Consider the following 24,388-nt stretch of genomic DNA (forward strand, 5'->3'; position numbering starts at 1 on the left):
GTATTTCGAAATTTGTACTTGTTATACGTAGCCTGTTGAGTTGGTGGACAGCACCTTACTCTACTCTTTTAATTCCACGTGATTCACAAAAATTAATCACATGAGGGAACATGTAAACTAGATTTGTCTGCTAAATTATCGTTTTGATTTAGGAGGACCATCTCCTATGAAGATATCGGTTGTCTCTGCTCAAGCACGGTGACTTGTTGCCAGATCCGTAAAAGTCGTTCTCTTGTCGGTCTCTAACCACTATAAAGGACGTGGTTGTTGCCTCTGAGAGCAACGTGTAACCTGATCCTCAGTGTTTAATTGTATTCAACTGAAGTAAACCACCATAAACTAAAGATTCAATTGAGTCTCCCGGTAAAACCAACATGGTGTGCAGTGAGATCATTTTGAGGGGCCACGCTATGTTTCGCTGCATGGATGCGCAGTGGAATATTTACTGTCGCAAAAACGCTGAAGGCCAGTATCAAATTCTGTGGACCTGCGCAGTTTAACGGGAGCCTGGCGGTTTGGCGAATATGTCTTCCACCTAAATGAATCACAGTGATGTGTCCTTGGTTCAGACACACAGCTTCTTTGAAGAGGTAGACAAACAGGGTTCTGGAACGTGATTAGTTTTATACAGAGACTGGATTTCTGCACCACACAGATGGATTGGCAGCTGCTTTTGAACTAAATGGTTTGGATTATATCCATCCATCTAATCTCAAACTTTTGACCCCGCCACAGGCATTAAAATAAATGGGACAGAATCACCTCCATCAAGAGTAAGCCAAGAGTGATGAAATGGTCAAGATCAACCAAAATTTTCGTTCCGTGAAATTACAGATGAAACGGAAAATTCTTGACTGTATTTGAATCCCAGACATGACCTTTGGGAATTCATGTGCAGTGTATTTCAACTAGCCCGGGGTATATTTTCGCACAACAATAAATGGTTGCCCCAATCTTGGACCACACGATACACAGATCTTGCACACGAACGAGCTGAAAAGACTAGAGTCCCTAATCTGTAATTCCAACGAACCTGCTGAAAGGTCTACAGCATGTCGCCCCAACGAAGTCGCTTCCGGAAGCTTATTTTCGAAACCCTGGATTGTTGCAGTGAATTTCGAGTGGTTCTGGAAAAATTGCGGTATTCTCCGTAACCCAAAGAAACACATGCACTATGGCGTTCAACAGAAACCATACTATTGGTTGAGATTGTTTGCAAGTGAAATTGCGTGGCCTGAAATCGTTGCAAACCCACCTTTGGATTTTGAGCCGATCTCCAGGGACAACCAAAAGTAATATCTACGCTTTCGTGCTTTTGATATCAAGGCTTTCGGGTGTTTGGTCTGGTCAAATTGAATATTTTAGTGATTTCTGGTTGGCAGTGTTTTGTCTAAATGGATAATTTTTTAAGGTCACCAAGACCCTCGAATTCAAAAAACCCTCCTTGTCATTACTTCCAACACATCAAAGCCTGAAGTCGAAGCCATACACTACATTTCAAGGCTGAAGAGTACTCAAATGTCTTGTTATCCACAGCAAACCATTAGTCGGATATATTAATCAAAAACTGTGTACTTACGCTTACGACTAGCAAGTTTTCTATCCAAAAAGCAGGTGCAGAATCGACACGTACGCCATGTCTATCCTGGTTATAGTTTACAACATTTGCCAAGTGCATTTCTAGCAGTTGTGTAGGAGGAGCAGCAGTGCGGTGTAATGAGTTTTCTGTTGCTCGGCGTTCCCCCTACTTTTCACTGTGATTATATGTACACCTAATTGTGGTTTTGCATCGCCAAGCTATAACAACATGATACTCACCATTCGGTGCACTCAGGGGTATAACACATGGCGTCCACACTGCATTTTAAATGTCACACCAGAGTAATTGTGGGCGCGCAACAAGGCGTCCTCATATAACAGGACGCGGTAGTGCATCAGAAACACCAACACCGACGTCGGCAACGTATTCTTGTTTCTCACGAAACGTACGAACGGGGAATTTTTGGAGAAATGCACTCATTTGTATGCATCCATGCATACGCACTTATAATGAACGGGTTTTCGTTTCTAGATAAAAGTGACCAGAAAGCCTTAGAACCACTGCAGAGTAGATGGCTAGATGAGACGACTTGAAAGTTAAGTCGTCTGACAGAATTAATATCCGGACAGGGCGAAAGTACGATAAAACTGACGGGCACAGCCAAACAGAATTGTTGTTTCGTCTCGTCCGTGTGTAGAATCTTTTGGGAATCTAATTACTCGTGAATAGCTGCACACCTGTTGATAACTATCCGTTAAACCGTTTTCACAGTGTTGAATTCACCCACCGATGAATAGCAAGCTGATTATTTCTAAACTTTCATAATCCTGTCAACCATAGGTCAGTAATCATTTAAATGATAAATTCAGCACGCGTTCTGCTCTAACCAACTGGGACGAATAGAGTGGATGTCATAAAATTCTACCACCTGATATCCATATTCTTGGTGGCGCACGCCCTGTAAAGTTACCCCCAACAAGACTTCGAGCTTAATGTCTGGTAATTACGGAACCCGCTTGGACCGCAAAGACAGAAATAGTTATTCGGTGATTCAAACAGACGCCATACAGTCAGCACATGAAAACTTACTAAATCATGTGAACAAGCATAGCAAAACCAGTCTGCCAGTGGGAAACAGCGGTGACCCTCATAATGGACTGAGCGAGTAGTTTATTCGAGTGTGCACAGAATGTCTAACAGCACAGTTTGCATTCGAAGCAACTCTGACCCGAAAAACAAGGAATGCATCTAGATCGAGATCTACTGAGATGATCCCAAAAGTACGAGGCAAAACCAGAAATCAAACAATTTCGAAGAGTTTATATTGTTATCAGTAATTTAGGAGCAAGAATAATTAAGAAGTACTAGGGAAGCATTAAACTTTCTGGTAAAAACATTCACAATTCGTACGGAAGTGTAGAATAGGAGGACCACACGAACATTACCGTGTTGGATAACAGAGTAACAGACAAATATAAATAGCATTGAAAGGCTTCACAATAGAAAAAAGACTACCAATCATAAAGGCCTGGTGGTTTTTAGCATGAACAAAAGACCATCACCAACACATACACACAAAGCATTACCGGATAGGTACACTCCTAAGGGAAGAAGCAAGCAATCAGTTAGTGCAATAGTAGGAAGGACAGGAAAGACAGCATGTGCAACTGTACAAAACCTAGGAATAAAGCATAAGCTACGTGCACTGGGTCCAGCAGAGCGGCTGCAAACTTGTAAGGTCATGATTGCTGCCAAGGGAAACATTACTCACAATAAATCGCTAAGGTCAAAAAGACAACGTCTGTGTACAGGGAAATAAGGTTGAATAGAGCTAATATAGAAACAAATTGCGAACCACACTCGAATTGGTAAGCACTATCAAACACACGCCTATTCCAATGGGTCCCGTTTGCAAGCTAGAATCAAAACCTGGGGTATACTGACCACAGTTAAACGCTTGGAAATGATATGTAACCAACTTGGTTGATCATGATGACGATGAATGTGAACTTGACGTAGACATAGGAACCAAACGAAAAATAAAGCGAACAATGCTAAGGAGTCGTGAAAATGTGCCGTTAGATTATCCTAATAAAGAATCCAACAGGACGAAAATTATGTACACGGAGCATTTACAGAAGGGTAGACGGAACATAGGGTGCCGAACACATGTGGTGGGAAACCGAAAGGGAAAAGCAAACCCAAGGGCGGGGATGACAATCACGGACCGAGGGTTTGTGCAATCATGACTGGTATGGAAGGCAAGGAGGGCGGGGAGCTTGAGTTCTCACAGGATGCCGCATAGTTATTAGAACTATAGTTAATATGACTAGAATATAAAAGAGGCGGAGGTGGAACGTTTGAAGTGGATAGGTTAATTGTATTCCTATTGTCTCTATCAGGTTGAACATGTGCTTTTGGGTGCGGTAAAAAGTGATGTTCTGATTCGCACTTGTTTTGCGAAGTCCGCAGTTCTACAGGTGATAAGGTAGGCGGGCTGAGATTGGTGCAAGTGGCTAGGCGATGTGGCGTGCTTGGCGAGCAGATGCGCGGAGTTTTGGCATTTGGCTGGGGAATGGCCGACTGATGAGGATGAATGGGGTCCCAAGCGCGCTTACGAGGAGGAAGTGAGAACTGGGGCAAGCAAGGGATGGTGGATTGCGAAGAGAGGATCGACGGTTTGCCAATGGGCCCGATCTCTGAAGGAGATTGTTTCGAAAACTCGTCCACAATCAGATCTTGTAAAGAAGTATGCATAGATTTTGTGCTCTGACGTGAGTGAAAGCCCAGAGAGAACAGATTAGAAGAAATAGGAGTTTTGAGAGGAGTGGATGCAGCAGTGTTACAGGTAGATACGCGCGACGGCGAAACGGAGGTTGTAGGGACAGACTGGACGAGAATCGGAGCAACGCTGAGAGAAGAGGATTGTGTGTGCATGGGGAGCAAAGGGGGAGGCGGTGGGATTTGAGATCCTTCCAGTCGTTCGCGCAAGCGGATTAGGACGGGTGGATGATCACTCGCGGACCACATCGAATTTGTGGGATCTGCATCGGGACGCGGAGTATGACCAACATCTTCCGAAAGCTTGTAAGGCACACGGGTTTCACTGGGGTTGGAATTTGGACCAAAATGTGACTGCCGTCGGGGGCACGCTTTAGTGAGAGCTGGTGGAGGTGGGATATTGGTTAAAGCAGTCGTTAGAATCGGTGATTCTGACAAAAGATCACTGGGTCCGGAGTCACCAATGGTTGGGCGGCTAGACTGGCACTGACGAGAGTGGGACAATGACTGTGGAGGCATAGTTGTATGCAGAGCGGTAGATAGTAATCGGGCTGCTTCAGCCTGATGTCTGCGGACGAGTTCCTGGTTGGCAGCCGACAATTCTGCAATCTATAGATGAGTGAGAAAGGGAGTGACAAAACAGACAGAGGAAGGAAACAGGCTTCACTGAAGAGAATACGTGCCAGTGTGATTAATGAAAATGACAATAAGCTCGGTGGAAAATTGTGACAAACAACAGCTACTACCTACGTGTCGTTCTGGCTTGAACACAGCACCATATATTTTCAAACAAATGCTAGGTCGATAAAAAGGACAATTCATTCATAAGTTTGTCGTAAACAAGTTGAAGAGCTGAGAAATCCCGAGCAGATACGGGGGAATTCTGTGATGTTTCAGTGATTAGTGAGAAAACAAATCCTTGTTCCAGATTCGGAAGCGCAGTCAACAGCCAACGAGCATTCTTCATGTCACCCAACCGAGGTTACAATAGACGGTTAATGTACTCCGAGACCAAAGTGGGAGGAATGTCAAACAAACACATCAAATTACACTTTTTTTTACACATACCCCAATAACGATCTGTTGGTGTAGGTTCCTGAACGCAAGCAATCTGGGATGAGCTTTTCATTCAAAATTCAACAACAGGGGCACATTTTTGATAAAGCAAGGTTTAACTTGAGCGAGAGCTGCTGGTAAGATAGAATAGACATATGCCTGGAGAGCGCGATACGAACGACGGAATCAGTAATGTAGGTGAAAGCAAACACCAAAAAAACGGTTCAAATTAAGGGACAGCCAAGGACGCGCACCATCAAGAGTGAAACTAATTAGAGACCAGATGCAGTACACTACGCATAAGATTGCTGAAAAATCTTCTAACCCCGTAATAAGGCTGCCGAAAAACACCGACAGCCCATGACAAGTTTCGCTCTTCTTGGGGCTCATCAGCTAGGCGCAGTATCCGAGTTTCTGTCACACTTATGTTTCGCTTGCACCCAAATTGCACCAACCTCGAATTATACACCCACCTGCATATCAGTATGGCTCATTTGGAACTCAGTTGGATCTCTCGTTTGTGATATCGTGGGCTGTCGAGGAATTTTCAGCAAGCTAACGAGTACGGCATTAAGATACCTCGAATATTGTATCAAATGAAACACGAGGCCTGATACAGCACATTCAGTTGAACTTCCTAAACGAGATATTGAGCTGGGTACCCGGTGAATCTCGCGTCCAAACCAAATTAGTGTGTAGAATAGTGCATAATTAGAGGACTGCTCAAATAAGAGATGAAAACACAAACTTAATACTTATCGACTCTATAATGAGGTGTGTTGCTTTGACTGGTACATTCAGTTTTGTACTCATTCGGCGTTGGGTAGGTAACATAAGTCAGTGGATCGTAGTCATCTAGATGGGAACGACTGATGGTTAACATGGGACAGCGCATAGCGCAGAAGCTTGTAGAGAATGGAGGAAACCCTTGAAACTGAACATCCGCGGATGAAACACAAATTTCCGAAATTTTTAGGGGAAACGGCATGCACCAGGTAATTTCCAGTCGCTTCGGGTTTCTGCATCCAAATGAAAAGCGAATTTACCGTTGACTCCTTCCGGTCCGGAAAAGCTGTGTACCAATTGAGAACTGTCACCTACTGCTTGGGAATACACTGGTGAGCCATCTTTGTTTTGTTGTTCGTCACCCATTATTGGTTTGTCCACAATTACTACATTATTCAACAAGTTTGCTTTGACTTTAAAATTGTGATTTTGGATATAGGACCTCCTGTGCACCAGGAGCAAGGTACTCGAGATCTGCTTCACGAACGATCATTAAAAAGGCTTCAAGATACTCCCTATACGAGTACCACTCAGCATACAATACCATAAGACGGATACACCCAGCTTGAAAGGGCGATATGAGGAAGTTCAAAAATAAGGATTTAACGTGGTTCATGGGAATCTGTGTTCAACAAACACGGGGTTCTTGAACACCTGAAGCGTTCTGTTAGCCATGTTCGGTTTTCTGTGCTTATTGGGAACGCCTACAAATGGACTCATGTAGACGACTACGTGGAACGTTACTGACGTAAGAAAAAGATTACTTGTTTCTCCGTTGACCCATGAAGACACTCAAACTGCTGCAGTTTGCTTCGCGTTGGGCGATTTTGAGCAAAGTAGAAAAGCAATTTCAAGGTTTCCTGAGAAGAGTATAATATAGATACCCGAACAAACAGAGGATGGCAGCACAAGGCTATTGGATCAGAATGAGTACATACGACATGTGGATGTTCGGCTACGCATCGGTAATATACAAACTGGAGGGACGGAAGCCCGCTAAAGTACGGAAATGTTGAGACCCAAGAGTAGCATCCAACTCGGATAAGGTCGGTGAAGATCACTATTTGAATCAAGCAAGTCGTGTGGGGATTGATAGGATTGTCCGTAAATACGGCGATTCCATCTTCAAGCCTTGGGACCCGAAAATTTGTCTTACATGTGTGTTCAACAAAAAAACAACGTTCAGCTGTAGCATCCTTTCAATGCTCAACTGCCATGGCAACCGAAGGTTGCACGAGGGCTGGGATACTGCCAAGTTGCCCAAGCTTAGACAGGGGAAGTCGAGAGGCAGAGGTCGGGTTCGAACCACGGACCTTCCGGCCAGTAAATTCGCGCTCTAAACACTTGAGCCATCTTGGGTGTGTATGGTGGTTTTAACATCTCGTCCAAATCAAAAAAATATTTGCTTCACATGAATAAGCATCCGGCAGTTCAGTGTTACCAACATACAAACCTGGGAGGAAAATTGAAGTGACCAGATCAGAGAACAATGAGTAACTTTGTAGGCTACCGGAACCAATGACCGTTCGCATCTACAAATTTGCTCACATCAGGATTCGGTAGGTGCACAAACCGAAGGTCAGCCAGAACAGTACGCATCAAATATCTCAGCGTTAATGTAACGGCCAGTGGATAAAAGGTGCGATCGGAACGGCATCACGGACGAATAATGTCAGTGAGCCCAAGACATACTGGTCACAAGACTGAAAGTAGCATCATCCTTTGGTGTCAAGCTAGCCGCCTCCAGAGGAAAATTCCACGCATCGCACACACGACCATGAGCTTAGCGATCACATCCTACAATCATTCGTGTTCCGGGGGCACTGACGACCTCAAGGTTTTTCTTATTGCAACTTTCCTTGAGCGAAAGTTCTGTCGTGGTGAACCATCTTCACAGGTGAAAAAATGCTTCCTGTAGATTTTTTGGTTCGTGTTTTCCTAACGGGAGATAACTGTATCATGCAAAGCAACTAACAACGGATACAAATTCGGTTCAGGAAGCACCACAAACGTCGTATCTCGAAACTTATTCACACATAACACATTTATGAAAGCAATGTAACAGAGAAATACTTGACGACAGTATTTCGTAGGTGCTGAATTGTATACGTCAAATCGTCCAGTCATCCAAGTGGGTCGATTTTTTTGACACGTTTGGATATGACGCGTTCATATGAGAATCACGATTAATTATTTTGAGAAGTACAGAGAAATTTGAATAACATAAGTTGACTTATCATGTATTTTCCGCGGCTCTGTAAATATGTGCGGCGAATCGACCTTGAGATATATCGCCTCTGGGTTTCCGCACTGGACCACGCGAAGCTTGGTCCAAACAAGCAAATTCAGGTAAAAAGCTCAAAAACTATCGGTGATGATATACCTACCTACGAGTGTGAAAGCTGATTAGTTCAGTAACATTCTGCGACTTACAGATTGGATCAACCGGAGGTTCAGTTTCCGCCAGTATCTTAGCCTCACAATTTCTGGGGTTGTATGGCTGATACGCACCGAAAGGTGCTATAGCTAAACAATTACTATTAGCAGTACTTTATGCAGTCACAATGTAACACAGCAAATATTCCTAACGCACCTGCGCTAGTATACCCAAAAGGCAACAAATTCTTCAGCGCGCCACCTATCTTTGGCGGGAAGTCCCTAAATTCCCGAAAGCAAACTAACAGCATTGAGCGATTCTGTTTGACATATGGTCAAAAGATTTCCTGGGATTTAATACAGTGACATGTACTCATGATGTTTCATAGCCGTACTTTTACCTTACAGTAATAGGAGGAAATAATAATAATAATAATAATAATAATAATAATAGGAAATTAGAAAACCTGAACAAAACAAAACTAGCCTCCTTATAATGCTATACATTATAGTGAGAGATTCGTTCCTGCTATTTCCATCACGGCTTTTCTTCGTGACGACAGAACCTAACCTACCCAAAAACAACACTTTCTTACACGGGTTGTCTGACATTGGAGAACATTTTCAAGGAATAAACCGTGAAAACATAAAGGCTGTGATATGCTCGAATCATAGTGCACCCCTTTTACATGAACACAACTATATCAATTACATTATACTGTACAGGAACTTATTCAAAATTAAGTTCCTCAATTTCCTTCCTTGTTGTTCTTACCATGTACCCAAGTTAATGGATTCGGATGAAGCTGTTGACGTTTTACAAGGTTCCTTCATGTTATCCCATGCGTGGTAGACTGAAAACTCACTGTGTGACTCACGAAGGTGGGGATACAAGGTCTCCCTGTAATATGTATGACATTGGAAACGTGCCCTACATTGCAGAAAGCAACAGTCGCGAAGCCTATTTCTATATTGGTTTTGACTTCCACGACAACTACTAATCGTCCAACAAATCATCAGTCGAAATACTTTCACAGAGAAGGGTTAAAAACAGAAAACGATTACGAGATCAGACAACATACCACACTTCCAGTTCCCAGTCAGACCGGTAGCGTGTGAATCCTCAACGACAAAGCAGCGTTGCACAAGCATTGAAACTACCCCATTTAGCAGTGGTCGTTTGAACATTGAGGACTGCAGCCTTTGATAAATGTAACAGCGTAGGCGGCTTAGCTAGCTTCCGATCATGATAAATTTTGTTGCCCGAAATTCTCATTCCTTGTGCACTTGCCGTAACATGTTCGGATGCTCACCTAACCAGTTCTGGAAAAAACTTCGTCTCGAACGAAATTACATCCAAAACTGATGAACCCATAAATTCGCTCCTTGGTTGGTTTCAATAGTGCTGTCGGCATCCGGTAAGCATATGTCTCATCAATTAGCTCGACATTGGTCAATTGTAAATGATGAGCAGTTTCTTTCATAAAAATACACCACGATACCACGAATATCACATCAACTGAAATATGTGGCGGCCGCTGTGCAGCGCATTCGGTTGAAGAGTGCCATAAACGAAGGATTCAGTTGAAGTTCAGTTGAGTCTCCTGTTAAAACCAAACTCGTTTTCAAAAGAGTACGTTTGACGAAGCGTGACTCACACTGAAATAACCTCATACCCGAAATCAGGTGACCGAACTGCCAACGTTAATGTCTTTTCTTCAAGTCAAATAAGCCAGACAGTTCATCATAAACAAATGATGTCTATGGTCGATTCACGACCTCAACACCCGTTGAACTAACTTGTAGAAAAATCAAAACGCCGACAGGCTTTACCATAGATGCTAATATTTTGGCGGATGCCTTGTTTGCAAGCCTACAGTGGCTTAGTATTTCAGTCGCATCAACCACCAGCACCTTGCTGTTGGCGAGAATCTGATATCACGTGCGTGGAATTCATATTCTGGATGTTGGGTGAACGTTCTGACTACCCTGTGACAGGGTTGCACCATTCAAACGTGCTCACGTACTTACTGCAATTCACACTGCTGCTGTGCATCGATTTCTGTGACATACATACTGAACATTCAGGTTACCTGTGATGTAATGTGCTTAAGCACGTGGGCAGTTGTGATAACCCGTCTGAAAGGCCGGAGAAATCTTTATCACAAGGCAAACCTGTGGACGTGATCAGAATGAAGCCACGTTCCCAATACCTCAAAATGTGAAGTTGTGAGACCTGATGCTATACTACCCCTTCTTGCCTTACAAACCATCTCATCGGCAACGAATTCAAGAAAACAATTGCAAACCAGCACGTCCTGAATACCTTACAAATGTTAATGCAAATCGTTGTTTGGGTGGCTCATACACCACAGGTTCAGCGGAAGCAAATCGCTCAGGTGAAAATATCTAATAAACAATAAAGATATCACAGGATGAGATGAAAATAGTATGGCCGAAGAAATTTTCATCATTACCAGGGTATCGAAATAAAGTGCGCCATGAGTGCGCGTGTCAGAAAGAAAACTCCAGTGTTGATGCTGATATTCTGCTATCGTAGTCCTTGCAAGTCAATTTTAAAAAACACTAAGGTATAAAGAAAGGCAGGGTTAAACTATAACACGCATTCTAATATGTTCACATCATTAAACACTTTGTCAGACAACCTGTCAACGAATTGATGGTACGAAAGTCATAGCTCGTAACCTCTCGAACTGGGTTGAGAAAGGACCACGGGAACCCCTCCGAGAGAGTGGATCGTACTAATGGCACGCTTCTTTCAGATCACAAGCTGTCCACCTGGCAGGCTGCATTATGGTGAGTGTGTAGAGCAACATACATTTTGGTAAGTCGCAATTTGAAACTGGTAGTACACGGCATCCCACCAGTTAACGCTAAAACCAGAGCATGGGAGTTTCGGCAACATACAGCTGCTACCCAGTCGCGGTGCGCATGCTACGATGAACCTGGACGCTACAATGACTGGTATCTCTGTTTCCCAGAGTCCAACCTCATTAGGGGGTTGGCAATGCTGAGCAGAAGACAGAGCAATAAGCAATGACTTAAGTAATCACATTAAGTGGCAATCTGGAGGTACTGTTGTACTGTCTTTGGGGCGGGAATGTGAAGCGTTGTGACCAGCAACAATGCAGTCATCCTCCGTACATTTCGGCCACCCAACGCTTGATCACGAACGCGTTGGACTTCGGAAATCAGGAATCCGATAGGGCTCAAAACCCACATGTACAGTGCAGCAGCATTAGGAGTGAATCAGCCATGCCTAAGCCCCACCACCCTTAGGCCAGGCTAACCCGTTAGAAACAAGTGATTCAGGATATTGCGTCGTGGGCCTCAAAAATACGGATAAGAATGGTGGAGGATGGTTGATGCAAAAAGACTCAGATGCTACGGTGTCCAGATTGAGGTGTCGAGGTAGAAAAGCTTGGCAGAGTAGGATAAGCCATTTGAAGCATTTTCTTCTGAACGGAAGTTTAGATGGACGGTCGACGGACGGATTTGCAATATCTGCCTACAAAGTCAAGCAAACTGCACACATCCAAAACGATGGCAATTCTAACTCAACTCGCACGAAGGCGTTCTTTTAAATTATAGGGTGCCCATTTAGTCACGCTGCTGGAGAGGCTGTCGAGCGGCGTTCAAGACATATACACAGGTGATATCTTTTCTTTATGGGAGATTTTAGTCTTTGAGTTGGTCAAGATTAGGAAAATTGGAAGACTATTTTGGGGATTTTCGGAATTGGATCTTAGACTTGGTGAGCAGAATAACACTGCGTACCGTCTTTCCGAAGATGAGCTGCCCAAACTAATTTGTCAGCTTTGTCAAACAATCAGTCTGAATTTATCGCTTGAATTCGTCAGAATGCACGTGAGACTAGTTATTCTGACACATTACTTTGCAAAGACGAAGGCCCGTTTCTAGGAGACATTTTCCAGCGCAATCCCCTCGCAGTAAAGCGTAACTCCGAAACACCCATCCGTTCCACTCCATCACAAAGACAAAGCTTTCTGTAATTGGTTTACAGCCACGCCCCCAGAATCGGGCAAGAAAGAACGATGTTACTGATGCTGTTCATAGAGGATATCTGTCCTTAATAAAAATTAAAATAAAATAAATCGTTCAGCTGTAACACCCTTCCAGTGCCTAGCTGCAATGCTACCCGAAGGAAGCACGAGGGCTGGGACACTGCCAGGTTGCCCGAGCCTAGACAGGGGAAGTCGAGAGGCAGAGGTCGGGTTCGAACTATGGACCTTCCGGTCAGCAAATTCGCGTTCAGACCACTCGACCCACCTCGCCCCCTCTATCCTCAAACCGCATAACGTATGTGCATTAAAAGCACGGTCAAGTTAAACTACATCGTAGGTGGGGCATAGCTAAAGATGGTCATGGCAAGGTAGACAAACATTTATGAGCCCGCCGTACTGAACTGCCGAATGCCGAAATAAACTCGGAACGCTTGGGCTACTAGGATACCTACGGTTCGTGGATGCCAAACGGAGTACGAACAGCAAACGGTGCAAATCTTGTCATCGGTCAAGAACGATAACCGGTGAAAAAAGGTGTTGAGAAAGCTGATTCAGCCAAGACAACGTGACAAGCGTGCAAAGTTGACACTCCAAATCAATAGGTGACCCCAAATTTATCAGTAAGAAGAACCGGGATATAAAACAGTGGAAACCAAAACTTAACGGTCTGACGATGCGTAAGTTGAAATCAATACCACTCCGAAACTTATGGAGAGAACAGCTGCGCAATTAACAGTTCAAAGGATACTGCTTGCATACGATGGAAAATGATAAGGGAAAATAAATAGTCACAGAACCTGATCTAGGAAAACACAAGAACAAACCTGTTTCCGATATTCAGAAATTTTCGCCTCTAACATGTGATGATGCTTGATCAGTTTGCGTGCTTGCGCAAAGAAGGCCGAAGGTGTGGAGATCAGAATCCCAAGCTGTGAACGAACCACAGAAAAGAGTCATACAGGAATGAGATCGGGCGGCTACAAAATTTGGATGTCAATCATAGTGTGAACCAGTAAAACTCTTCTTACTAGGCAAATCGTCCAGTTGCATATATATAAGAAAAACATGAGAGCGCATAAGAAACGATAGAGTACGGCACCTGAAACCAGTTGGCAAGAAGTTCAGGGCTTAAACTATAAACTCAAGCGAGCTTAACGCATTACATTTGTCATCAACATGAACAAACACCAGATTAGTCCGTTGTGGCAACACAGCCAGCGGAAATGTAATGGAAATGTGGGTTGGCTTAAGTCAACTGAAAAGTAATCGAAGTAAAATGAAACAAAAATCGTTCGTGGAGCTAGAGCACGGCGTCAAGGGTGATCGTGAAGTAAGTGATCTTTAAAACAACTAGCTTGGACCTCAGCTTGGAAGAGTGATGTGTCTTATTTCATCCAAGACATCTAAGTCATTGCTTCTTTTATCCAGCGCACGCGAACAATAAAGCAATTGTCAGATGTCCCAATATACACAATCAATATGACAAAACGAAAATGAATGGAAGCACTGATTGCTCTACGGTGCTCTTTTTTATTAGCCCGATTTTACTACCGTACGACGGTACTGAAGACTTCATACAGACAGCCATCGACCTTTGCAGTACACACAGGTGGTTTTTGTTGTGTAAACTCCCTTACAATCAGAAACAAGCCGGTGTCATCAGGATGGTTTAGGTAAGTGAATATATACCCATCGCTTCAAATCCATAGAGACATCCTCTTCTACAACTTCGAACGAGGCTTTCAGGGAGCGCCAGTGGACAGCACAATAGACGAGAAGTCTCGCCACTTTGGAGAAGCACTTTACTTCCACAGCTAGGCAACAGAAAGAACATCTAGTGTTAAGACGTATCACTCGCACCATCATAAATGCAGTCGAAGTATGAATTCGGCAGCTTCAGATAAATTCGACTGCATCATCGAATATGTGTCGTTAGATCCCATGGGGAACGAAGTACGGGGGCCTCAAGCACCAAATATATTCGACTCCAGGGCAGTATACATTTAGCCACAGGAAAATGCGATAGAAACCGATCGGAATATGGATACCTAGGGTTGTAATGTCCGCTAATTTGTTTGTATCCGAAGATGGTGACAAACAGACTGGCGTTGTGTTGGTGAATTCCCGGGGAGGTTAAGCTACTGTAAGTATCTTCAGAGACAAACTCACGGTAATAATAATAGCTGTTCCAAGTTTATGCTTTGTTGATCAGATATCAAATAAAGAACCCTCATCATTGTAAAGTTACCGTGAGTAGTTCGACGAAATTTATATAGAATGACGTTGTGTCCAACCTTGACAGAAACAGAGCATGGTCAATAACTAAGACCTGTAGCTCAAAATCTTGTCTTCAAGATGCCAGTGGAGGTGTAACACTATCAGAATGGCACTTTTAAAGAACAGTTGGCTCGGACTGTCCTACACTCCGACCCGACAATTCAGGGGACTGCGTATGTCAGAGTTTACTCATCATACAACCAGGCAGAAGAGCTCCGACGGTTGTTTTGCTATTATTCTGTAATATGACTGAATATTTTACCGAGGTACACAAACCATGGCATTGCCATAGAGTCAAGTATTTTCAAGAAGAGCTGAACAGCTCAGTGTGTAATACAACGGCGGTGTCAAAGTAGCTGGGAAGAGAACAAAACTTGGAAAAAGTGACAAAATAATAAACGTGCTTAGGTTTTCTGTGGTTCACAAAATCTACAAGCTCAAACAAGCGAGTTTAAGCGTTGATCACTACGACACGTTCACCAAAATCAGATGAAAACGAAAAGCTTACGTTCACATGATAGCACACGTGACACGCATAAGATTACGAGCGCATGAACACGTAGTCCGTTAAGTCAGGTGCTTCTGTTTGCTAAACAAATCATGCGTGATAAAGGAACTGTCTCTCGGGATCAGCGTGCGTAAGTCACAGGTGCACTATATGTAGACACACAATACATCCCTTATTTTTAGCCAGACTGGACATGTGAGCACATGACTTCCGGGTCTATCTTTTCGTCTGCATCCTGTGTTCAACCCTGCCGAAGCAGACCGTGGGCAGCCTTAAAAGTGTACGTAGGCGTCCCATAAACCAAGCTTTAGCAGAACTAACTAATTGGAGTAATAAATTCCGTGGCTATCGGCTGTTCAAAAACACCCAAATGGGATAGAACCGCAGATTAGATGCAGTAAAAGGAGTAACAGCTGAACTACCGAATAGGAAAGCACTTTGGAGAAGGAATACTACCTAACGAACTACTCACCTATGTTGGATAACTGAAATACAAGGTTCTCTATCGAGTATTCCAACTTTGGAGTCCAACACCGATGCTTCGTTGATATATTACCATCACTTATTGGAAAACTGCAGTTATTCCAAAGTGCCATAACCCTCGTTTTCCAAGTGTCTGGCTGTGGATTTCTGGTAACAACGGACACGAACTGTTGTTCTAAGCCAGTGGTTATCAGAGACCTGAAAACGTCTCAGCTGCACTGCTCCAGGCAGCTGTCTCAAAACCAAAAGGGTATGAAAATCGAACACAAATCACTCTGACACGCATTATCGAGCAAAGGAACTTTAGAGCAAGGTTATCGTACATATACATCATCGCTCACACTATTAGGTAGCTTACCAAAACAAAGTCGAAAAACACAAAGAACCACCTGATAAGCGTTGCGTTGTTAGTGTGGCCAGCTTAGAGTGAGTACGCAGGTCTAGACAATGTGGAATGAACCTCGGGTGTGTTGTTCATTAACATCGACAAAAACCCACCACATCTTTGCATAACAATGGAAGACGCTAACACAAATAAAAAAAATTCATCTACAAAGGTATCAGGATCAACAAAAACCAATAAACATGTAGCAGCAAGACCGTGACCACGGGATCGGTCGCGTAGAATAGTTTTCTATAAGATGAAGAATAAATAAGTCAACTGCTTCTTTGGAAGAACCCAGCTGTCCCTTACAACAAAATTCACAAGAAAACACGACGCACAAAATACAGAGCTATGGAAACGTTTGAATCACTGCAGAGTTGGACTGAGTGCTGCGCAACATGACGCAGCTTGAGTCAACAGCGTAGTTTTAGCTGGCGGTGAAGTAACGCCCTAAGAATTGACTAGAGGCTGGAAAATTCTAAATACGAAATGAGCCTGAGTTTCGAGAATAATGACCAACATCAAAAAAGTAGTCTTGTTTAGTTTATCTTAGTTCACCGCTGCGTGAAAATGAGCCGACCCGAGAGAGGTTTTCGTTAGGAGAGCATTACTAGGTTTTTCCCGGATTACACCACCAACGCCAAACAACATCCACTCAAGGATGTGCACGGACTTTGGAGAATCAAGTGGGTACCAATAAGGAACACTTGAAATGGATCACGACCCTCACCACTGAACAAACAACGAGATCATTGGGCCAATACGCTAAGAACGTCTTTACACGTTCGTCCTCGCTAAGTGGTTACAGACATCGGTTAATCCATTAGCTGAAACCCTGTGCATAAGTGTGGTCGAAGTGGCGTGCAAACTGCTGTTCCCCAATATGGGTGAAAATTGGGTGAGAACCACGGGTGGAAATTCCGATACTAAAGGCTCATTAGTCAAAATAGATACTGTCCTCACAACAATCCATGTGAAAACGTTACCCTACTGTTGGTGCAAATTTTTGTCCGCAAGTTTTCACGTCCGCAATAAAGCTTTTCTAGAGCTTGTAGTGTTCGAAGTGAACTACGAACGAAGTATTTGAAGAAAAATGGAGCAAAATGTAAGGGGTAAGAAACGTCGCGCCAAATCGCTCACACAGTAGACTAATCGAGTTACTGGGCAAGCATGTTGTTTGTCTTATTGCCAGTCGGACCATCTGCATTCTCTTTCACGTACAACATTTGAGATCCAAGAATAAATAATGAACTGAATGATTAAACTCGGTGTGAGTTGGTGCTGATCAGGGTTACTCAGTAGTTGAAACAACGATGACTATCAATCAACCATGAATTCTCACCATTATCCTCAAGGTAACATCGAATCGTATGGTCAGATAAACAGAACATGATTCCGCGACGCCCGTTATCTTACATTTAAGAATGTGCACCTTTAGCTGACACTAACTTGACAGCACACAGAGGGTAGTTAAGACTAGAAGCAGGGTGTCGATGAGTACCTGAGTGTGGCTATCACCACTATGATAACCATACGACTTTTGGAAGTAAAGCGGCGAACACGCAGGTACACACTATCAGAGCACTGAGAAAACAAACCTGTACACACGATCATAGGCGCACACTGTTGAGATCAATATTCAGAGCAATTCACAATAGTGCACACTAAACACGCCTAATATCTAGAACTGAAGAATTCAGAACGAACAGTTACATGAATAAAATCAAACAAGTGCCCAGTACGTTAGGTAATCAAGTAAGAAAGAGACAGATTTGTTAGACGAATATGGCTGACTGGCATCGGATACGGACCAGTGGACCATTGGACGCGTGCTCAAAAACGGTTTGCTAGGAGCCTATATGTTGCTGCGGTAGAGCCTGTGGGCCCGATGTGGATCGGAAGGAATAAGATCTGCAGGCAAACCCACGGAGGCATGTTGATATCTACCAGTCAGCCTAAGCATGATGACAATACAATTAACACCAACAGGGCCTTAAACAGTGAGATACTGTTGTCAGTCATGTTCTGTCCCATATCATACGACACTGTAATATAGGGTGATATCTGCCTGGGGCTACCAAGACGACGTGGATAAACAAGAAGCAGAGGTGTAGTAGGGGTATAGATCAATAACAACCAAGTTAAAAATCCCAATCAAGGGTAGGATTCAATTTTACGGTAAGGTATCATGGCAAGATGGATGAAAACCTGCAGAACGGTTATATAAACCAAAATTGTGATAAACAGTGCTTTGACGAACGGGGGAACAAGACTATCCGCTACACATTTGGTCGAACAAAGTAAAAAAGGAGGCCTATTTCACATTACCACTTGTACAGCTTATAAGTGAACAAAGGAAATAACTTATACCATGCTGAAAGATAGAGGCTACAGAATAAATAAGGAGAAGAAACATGACCCAACTTGCATTTCACAGAAAGGAGGTATCCTACGAAACAGCCAAGTAAATAAGCCCGTTACAGACAAAACAATCACAAAACAACACAACAATCGCTTAGCTGCAGCACCCCTTCGGTGCCTAGCTGCCATGCCGCCCGTAGGAAGCACGATGGCTGGGATACTGCCAGGTTGGCCAAGCCTAGACAGAGGAAGTCGAGAGGTAGAGGTCGGGTTCGAACCACGGACCTTGCGGTCAGTAAATTCGCGCTCTAACCACTTGGACCATCTCGGTACACAGGCACTCGGAAACAAACTAGTTATATAAGGCCGCCGTGATACAAGTAAAAAGTTGTTCCAACGGTGTCTGAAGGATATCAGTAAGAAGAGGTGTTTTCATATGAGAATCCCACACAATAAAAAGAACCAGATAGAAAAACGACCAGAGGCGATTGCAAGTGTCAGATCCGATGACCTATCTGGTGAAAACATGGAATAGGTTGGGTCAGATAGTTGTCCTACGTAAATTTCCAAAGTGGGGAGACTGGAGCCTGCGGGTGATGGTTGCTCAACACATCGCCACAGTTCATGATCAAATGTTCACTCTTGAGCACAGCACAAACACTTGTCCCGTGGACAGATCACCCAGAGGTAGAGCAATAGTGGCGTCTTCTTAAGGTTCGCCGCTGAAGGATGTACCCATACACTTGACAGAATGCAGACAGAAATGTTACGAAACAAAGACTCACTCGTTTGGTGAAACGGTGTAACAATTCGGTTCCATCAGCGTGCAGCTTGGCGATCGCCTGTTCCGTAGACCGAGTGTGCTCTAACAATTTTGCTTGTCTTGCTTGCTCCAACTCCAGTTGTTGACGCACAGTAGACGCATAGGCCGGAGATTGTAGCATACCAAAGTGATCCATGAACACGCGTTTAGATAACTCTGTAATACGGCGGCATGAGAGTGTGGTCACGTGTAACCAGCAAGGGAGGCAGTATGCGTGTGTGCAAAAACGGGGACGAAAACAGAAGTGACAGAAGGTAAACAAAAACAGCACAAAAGTGTATATATCAATGGCACGATGCCCATGACAGTGACGAGACGGTGCACGGGGTACAATGAGTCAGACGGCTGAAAAAAAACGGGCAGTCAGAACTATCACCACTACCGAACACAAAGGTCACGCTCTGTATTAGCCGGTCAATAGTTAACCAATCTCCTGGCCAACCAGCAACCAAGTGGATAGAAGGGTGGGTGGCTTACAAACATGAGGGTAGCTGTTAGAGAATTCACGCATTTGTTCCATACAACCTGTTTGTCGCTAAGTTTTAAATCCTTCGACGTAAGAGGATAAACTATTTCAAATTCCCAAAGACAACTGAACCGCAGAATAAGTGTTTCTGGATTAATTACTAATACAGATCAGCCTCCGACAGGAAAACTACACAAAACAGATGTCGACGCATGCAACCTCATAAGAAGGCCGTGAGTACCAAGAAGAATGTAATGAAGTAGACAGCAATCAGGGATTGTGGCGAGTTAAGTTGGTCCAGTTAGATATGCCTGGGATATCCGTTATCTTGTCACCTATCGAGTTGAGATTAGACATAGGCAACAAACATCTCTGTTCCGATTCACCATTTCCCCAAAAACTTTAAAACGAAATACGAAAAAATCCTTCGTACCGAGAAACTGTGTTAAAGCGAGAGGAACCACACGAGCGGAACAACCGGTGCTCACGTCTTCTGAAGTCAAGGCTGCATGGTCCTTTGCTTCCTTCAGAGATCTTAGTTCACAAGGTTGATAATGAGCTGTGAAGGAGGACATGACCGGTTCATTCTTGCCGAAGGCTTCACAAGGTTTTCCTGCAACCTGAGCAATAACTTCGTCATGAAGTGCATTCAAATGTGCTTTCAAGACAGTTTGTTCAACCCGATTCGTTGGGGTCCGTAGCTGAGTTCTGGCATTCCTTCTTCGTGTACCTGAGAGAGATCCCGATTTGCGCAGGCTTCTGCGATCCCGTTTCTGCTCAGAGGTTGTGAGTTCGCCAGTTGTTGACAAGGCATTGGAGGGACCACTAGTAGAAGTAATTAACTGACGGCATTTTCGAACAGCCCGACGCTTAGCAACACTGGTATTCGCTTCGATATCCAAACTCGAAGTCGCAACAAGGGTAACATCACCGTTAACGGATTTCGATTCCGGTTCATCCGAGGTGTTGTTTTTCAAAGAATCAGTGAACTGACTTGGTCGACGACCATCCTGATGAACAACTGCGAGAGAACAATAGGTGCACGAGTTAAACATACGCAGTAAGATAATCTAAATCTAGAAAGGTTATGGGAAAGCAAATAGCTAGAACAAGGTCAAATATGCGTTGGAACGAATGGGTTGCAGTTTGTGGTTGGTCAAATAATTGGTAATCAAGAAGTGAAGGGTTCAAGTCCCGTCCAAAAAGTCTTTGTCTTCTTTCGCATTGTATTCCTGGATTCATTTTCACCCAACTCCATGTCTCCCTACGTCAATAATCGGTCAACAGACCGTCGCGCACTGTCAAAGTTATTTTGGAAGTGGGACGATGATGAGCTTATCTTCGTAAGGAACATTTTTTTCATCCCATAAGCCGACAGCGGGTTCAGAAAAAGGCCTAGTCAAGGGAACCCAGTAAAGATACTCAGAGGAACGAAACGATGAGTGTAGAATATTGTCTTTCTTCTAGTTCAGTTTTCCTGTAACAATAGGTTGCTAAATATGCGCAAGTGGATAAGACGAGACAAAGAATACATGAACACTGGCTGGCACCGTTTTTGTACTATAGTTATGATCCTATGGTTCTGACTAACTCAGGGCTTTCCTGAATATAGCAAACCAACCATATGCTCTAGGCCAAGTCCATTGTTTGGTTATAACACTTTTATTGCTTCTATGTATTTGATCGCCTAAAAGTCACAAAAAGGTGACTGCCGATTTTGGTGGAAGGTGACCCATGCTCGGTTACTGGAATCCTAATAATAATAAACAACGGTCGTTCAGTCGTAACACTCTCTCGGTGTCCAGATGTCCTGCCACCCTGCTCCTGTCTGGGCTTAGGCAACCTGTCAGTATCCTAGCTCTCGTGATTCTTTCGGGTGTCTTCGTCCTTAGGCACCGAAAGGGTGCTACAGCTGGACGAAAAGTATACCTAAACGGTATTGGGCAACGGTAGAACAAGCATACGCGAGGAGACCTATTCCCACATTTCGAATCGCTGAAACCAAGATTGACATATAACATAGCATGGTGAATGAATTTCCAAAACCAAGTTATGCTCGGAATTCCTATGTTGTTCAAGCCACCATCCGAGAAGGGCAGTACGCTACAGTGCATGGTTTGTTAGATGACAACCTTCTGAAAAGTGGAAAACAAACAGTGCAACTAGTCAAATTCGCACCATAAACGCCTATCCTCATACATAATAAACTGAGCTGGAACGCGGAATTTCGCCTTTATTAGATTGCCATTATCATTGGGATTCGCAGTCCATATCGCGAAAATTCGAGTGAAGAAGAGCACGGCTAGCCAATCAAACTGACTTACTTGGTGAGCTAAAATTACTTTAACAGTTGTTGCAGACGTACTACCAATACCACGCATAAGTTTGATGAAAAGTCTGAACAGCTCGAAACGAGTTTCACCCGGGTAGGCCCAGTATCCGGATTCGCATTAACATTACTTATTACTTGAACACTAATTTGTAAGTGCGTAAACACTTACTTGCAAATTACCTTCATGTTAACGAGACTTGAACCTCTTATATCATTTCTCAACCACACATGTTGCACAATGACTAAATCACGTTTCAGTGGAAACTATAAGATATTAAAGTGCATTTTCATACTATCCATAAGGTCAAAGAACGTCAGTTGTAGATGCACGTCGAATATGCTTTCATTAAAGCGGATCATCAAAGATAAGGAACCTGAGCTGGATGGCCAGAGTGAGTCAGTGATAGTGGTCATTTTCACAAAGCGTTCGCAGTGAAAGCATCAACCTCACAGAAACGAATTAGGTCCTCGTTATAACAACATTCTGCCGCTGCTGGTTCTCTGTTGTTTTAGGGTGGTAGGCAAAACTTCGAACTTTAGCAAGAAGCGCTATTTCGATGGATGGGGGATTGTATGGACCATATATTTATATCCACCCGTCAGCAACCCGTAATTCTTGGCCTCAAAAACGCATTACATCCAATCGATCGGTTCACTGAAGACAGCAGCTAAACAGAGTGTTTCAAAAGTCCACGATTATGTTGACTTCCCGATACACATGTACTTCAAGACATCCGGAAGCATATGGACAGTTCCCAAAAGCTTCTTTAGGAACTTGGTAATCGATGAAATAGTGAGACAAACATTGACGCATCTCTAATACTTCGAAGTTTAATTTGCTGTCAGTGAGAAAACGGTCGATCCGAAGGACGCGAACAACATCGTCCCCATCGTTAAAGACGAAAAGGTATAAATGCTGGTGGATAGCCACCATCAAACCATGCTTTGACACCTTCAAAATGGAATTAGTCTTCATCTAGGGAATGCCTCTAGGAAACTACCAACCCTACGTCAATAACTTAGATTAGGAAGTTGACCGTCCATTTGTATACTTGATGTCATCAGCATTTCCGCCATATTAACCTCCGACATCAGCGCACTTGTCCAAATTGACTCAGCCCGGCTTAATCAGTAGTTTAGCTTAGGATACCAGTAATACCCTCTGAGGGGCATACCACGGTTACAGTGCGCGAGAACTTAATAATAATCAGGTTTCAAGAGATTATGTCAGTTTTCAGTTTACATAAAAATGCTTTTCTGATATATTATTGCTTTGTGGAACGTATCCAGACCTAGCCATATTAGACTAATCTACCGTTAGAAGTGACGGAAGACAAATTATGCAGGTTTGTTCTATTGATGTACACGTGTCTCAGTTACAGACTCATTACTGAATAACTTGTTCTTCGCCAATTGAATAGCTCTTTTGAAACGAGTGGTACTAGATGCATGTACACTACTTCGGCGTGATATGTGGTCTGGAAAAGTGGCTCCATAACAGCGGACAATTCGTCTCTACAAAACTGAAGTGCTGACCAATTTTTTAAGTCAAATTCTGCCCAAAAGACTTCTTAATTTGGAACATTTTATTTCCTGCGTTTCTGTTTATTAGGAACCACTATTTTTACGGCGTACGTGCCAACATAGAAAAAGTACTCTGCCTGAAATGATTTTGCCCCTAAAGAAAGGCTGCTACCGAAGCCCAAAAGCTACAATGAAGAAAAATAAGCAGCGAAACGGAGAGGCAATCTCACTGGAATCAAACGAGGAATGATCGCATTCGACTGGAAGCTGCTTCAGAGTCATCATACCGCCATACTCAGTCACCTTCCATTAGTAAACTTTGAATTCTCGGTAATGAAGCCCCAGCAGATGGAACCAACAGTTCAGTGCTGAATAACCGAACTTCTAGACGGAAGCAGTCCCGCAAAATTTTTGCAGGTTCACCACTATTCCCAGGATAATGACGTAATACGTAATCAGCCTAACAAAAATTTTCACCAGCTTTGTGCAGCGGAAGAGAAGTTGCATCGACTATCGTAGCCTGATTACACAAAACTGCTGGTCTTCAAAATCGAAACAACTCCATAATGTGTGGGATGCAGTCTTAACGACAACACAATTGGAAACAAACATGTCGCGACTGAATCTAAACCAAAAAATCGAAA

The 24,388-nt window shown here is 43.5% G+C and overlaps 1 protein-coding gene across 1 annotated transcript in view; it reads right to left on the reverse strand.

The window, feature by feature from the left end:
- Positions 1-2,885: 2,885 nt before the first annotated feature.
- The window catches only part of T265_14564 (hypothetical protein), a gene marked incomplete at both ends in the record, with an annotated part of 40,576 nt that continues 19,073 nt past the window's right edge, over positions 2,886-24,388 (reverse strand). The window contains 4 exon segments of the mRNA XM_009174210.1: positions 2,886-4,930; positions 13,410-13,514; positions 19,385-19,578; positions 20,322-20,909. Coding sequence (XP_009172474.1) covers positions 3,761-4,930; positions 13,410-13,514; positions 19,385-19,578; positions 20,322-20,909 — 2,057 coding nt within the window.

Source organism: Opisthorchis viverrini, assembly GCF_000715545.1.
Source record: "Opisthorchis viverrini unplaced genomic scaffold opera_v5_221, whole genome shotgun sequence".
Lineage (NCBI taxonomy): Eukaryota > Metazoa > Platyhelminthes > Trematoda > Opisthorchiida > Opisthorchiidae > Opisthorchis > Opisthorchis viverrini.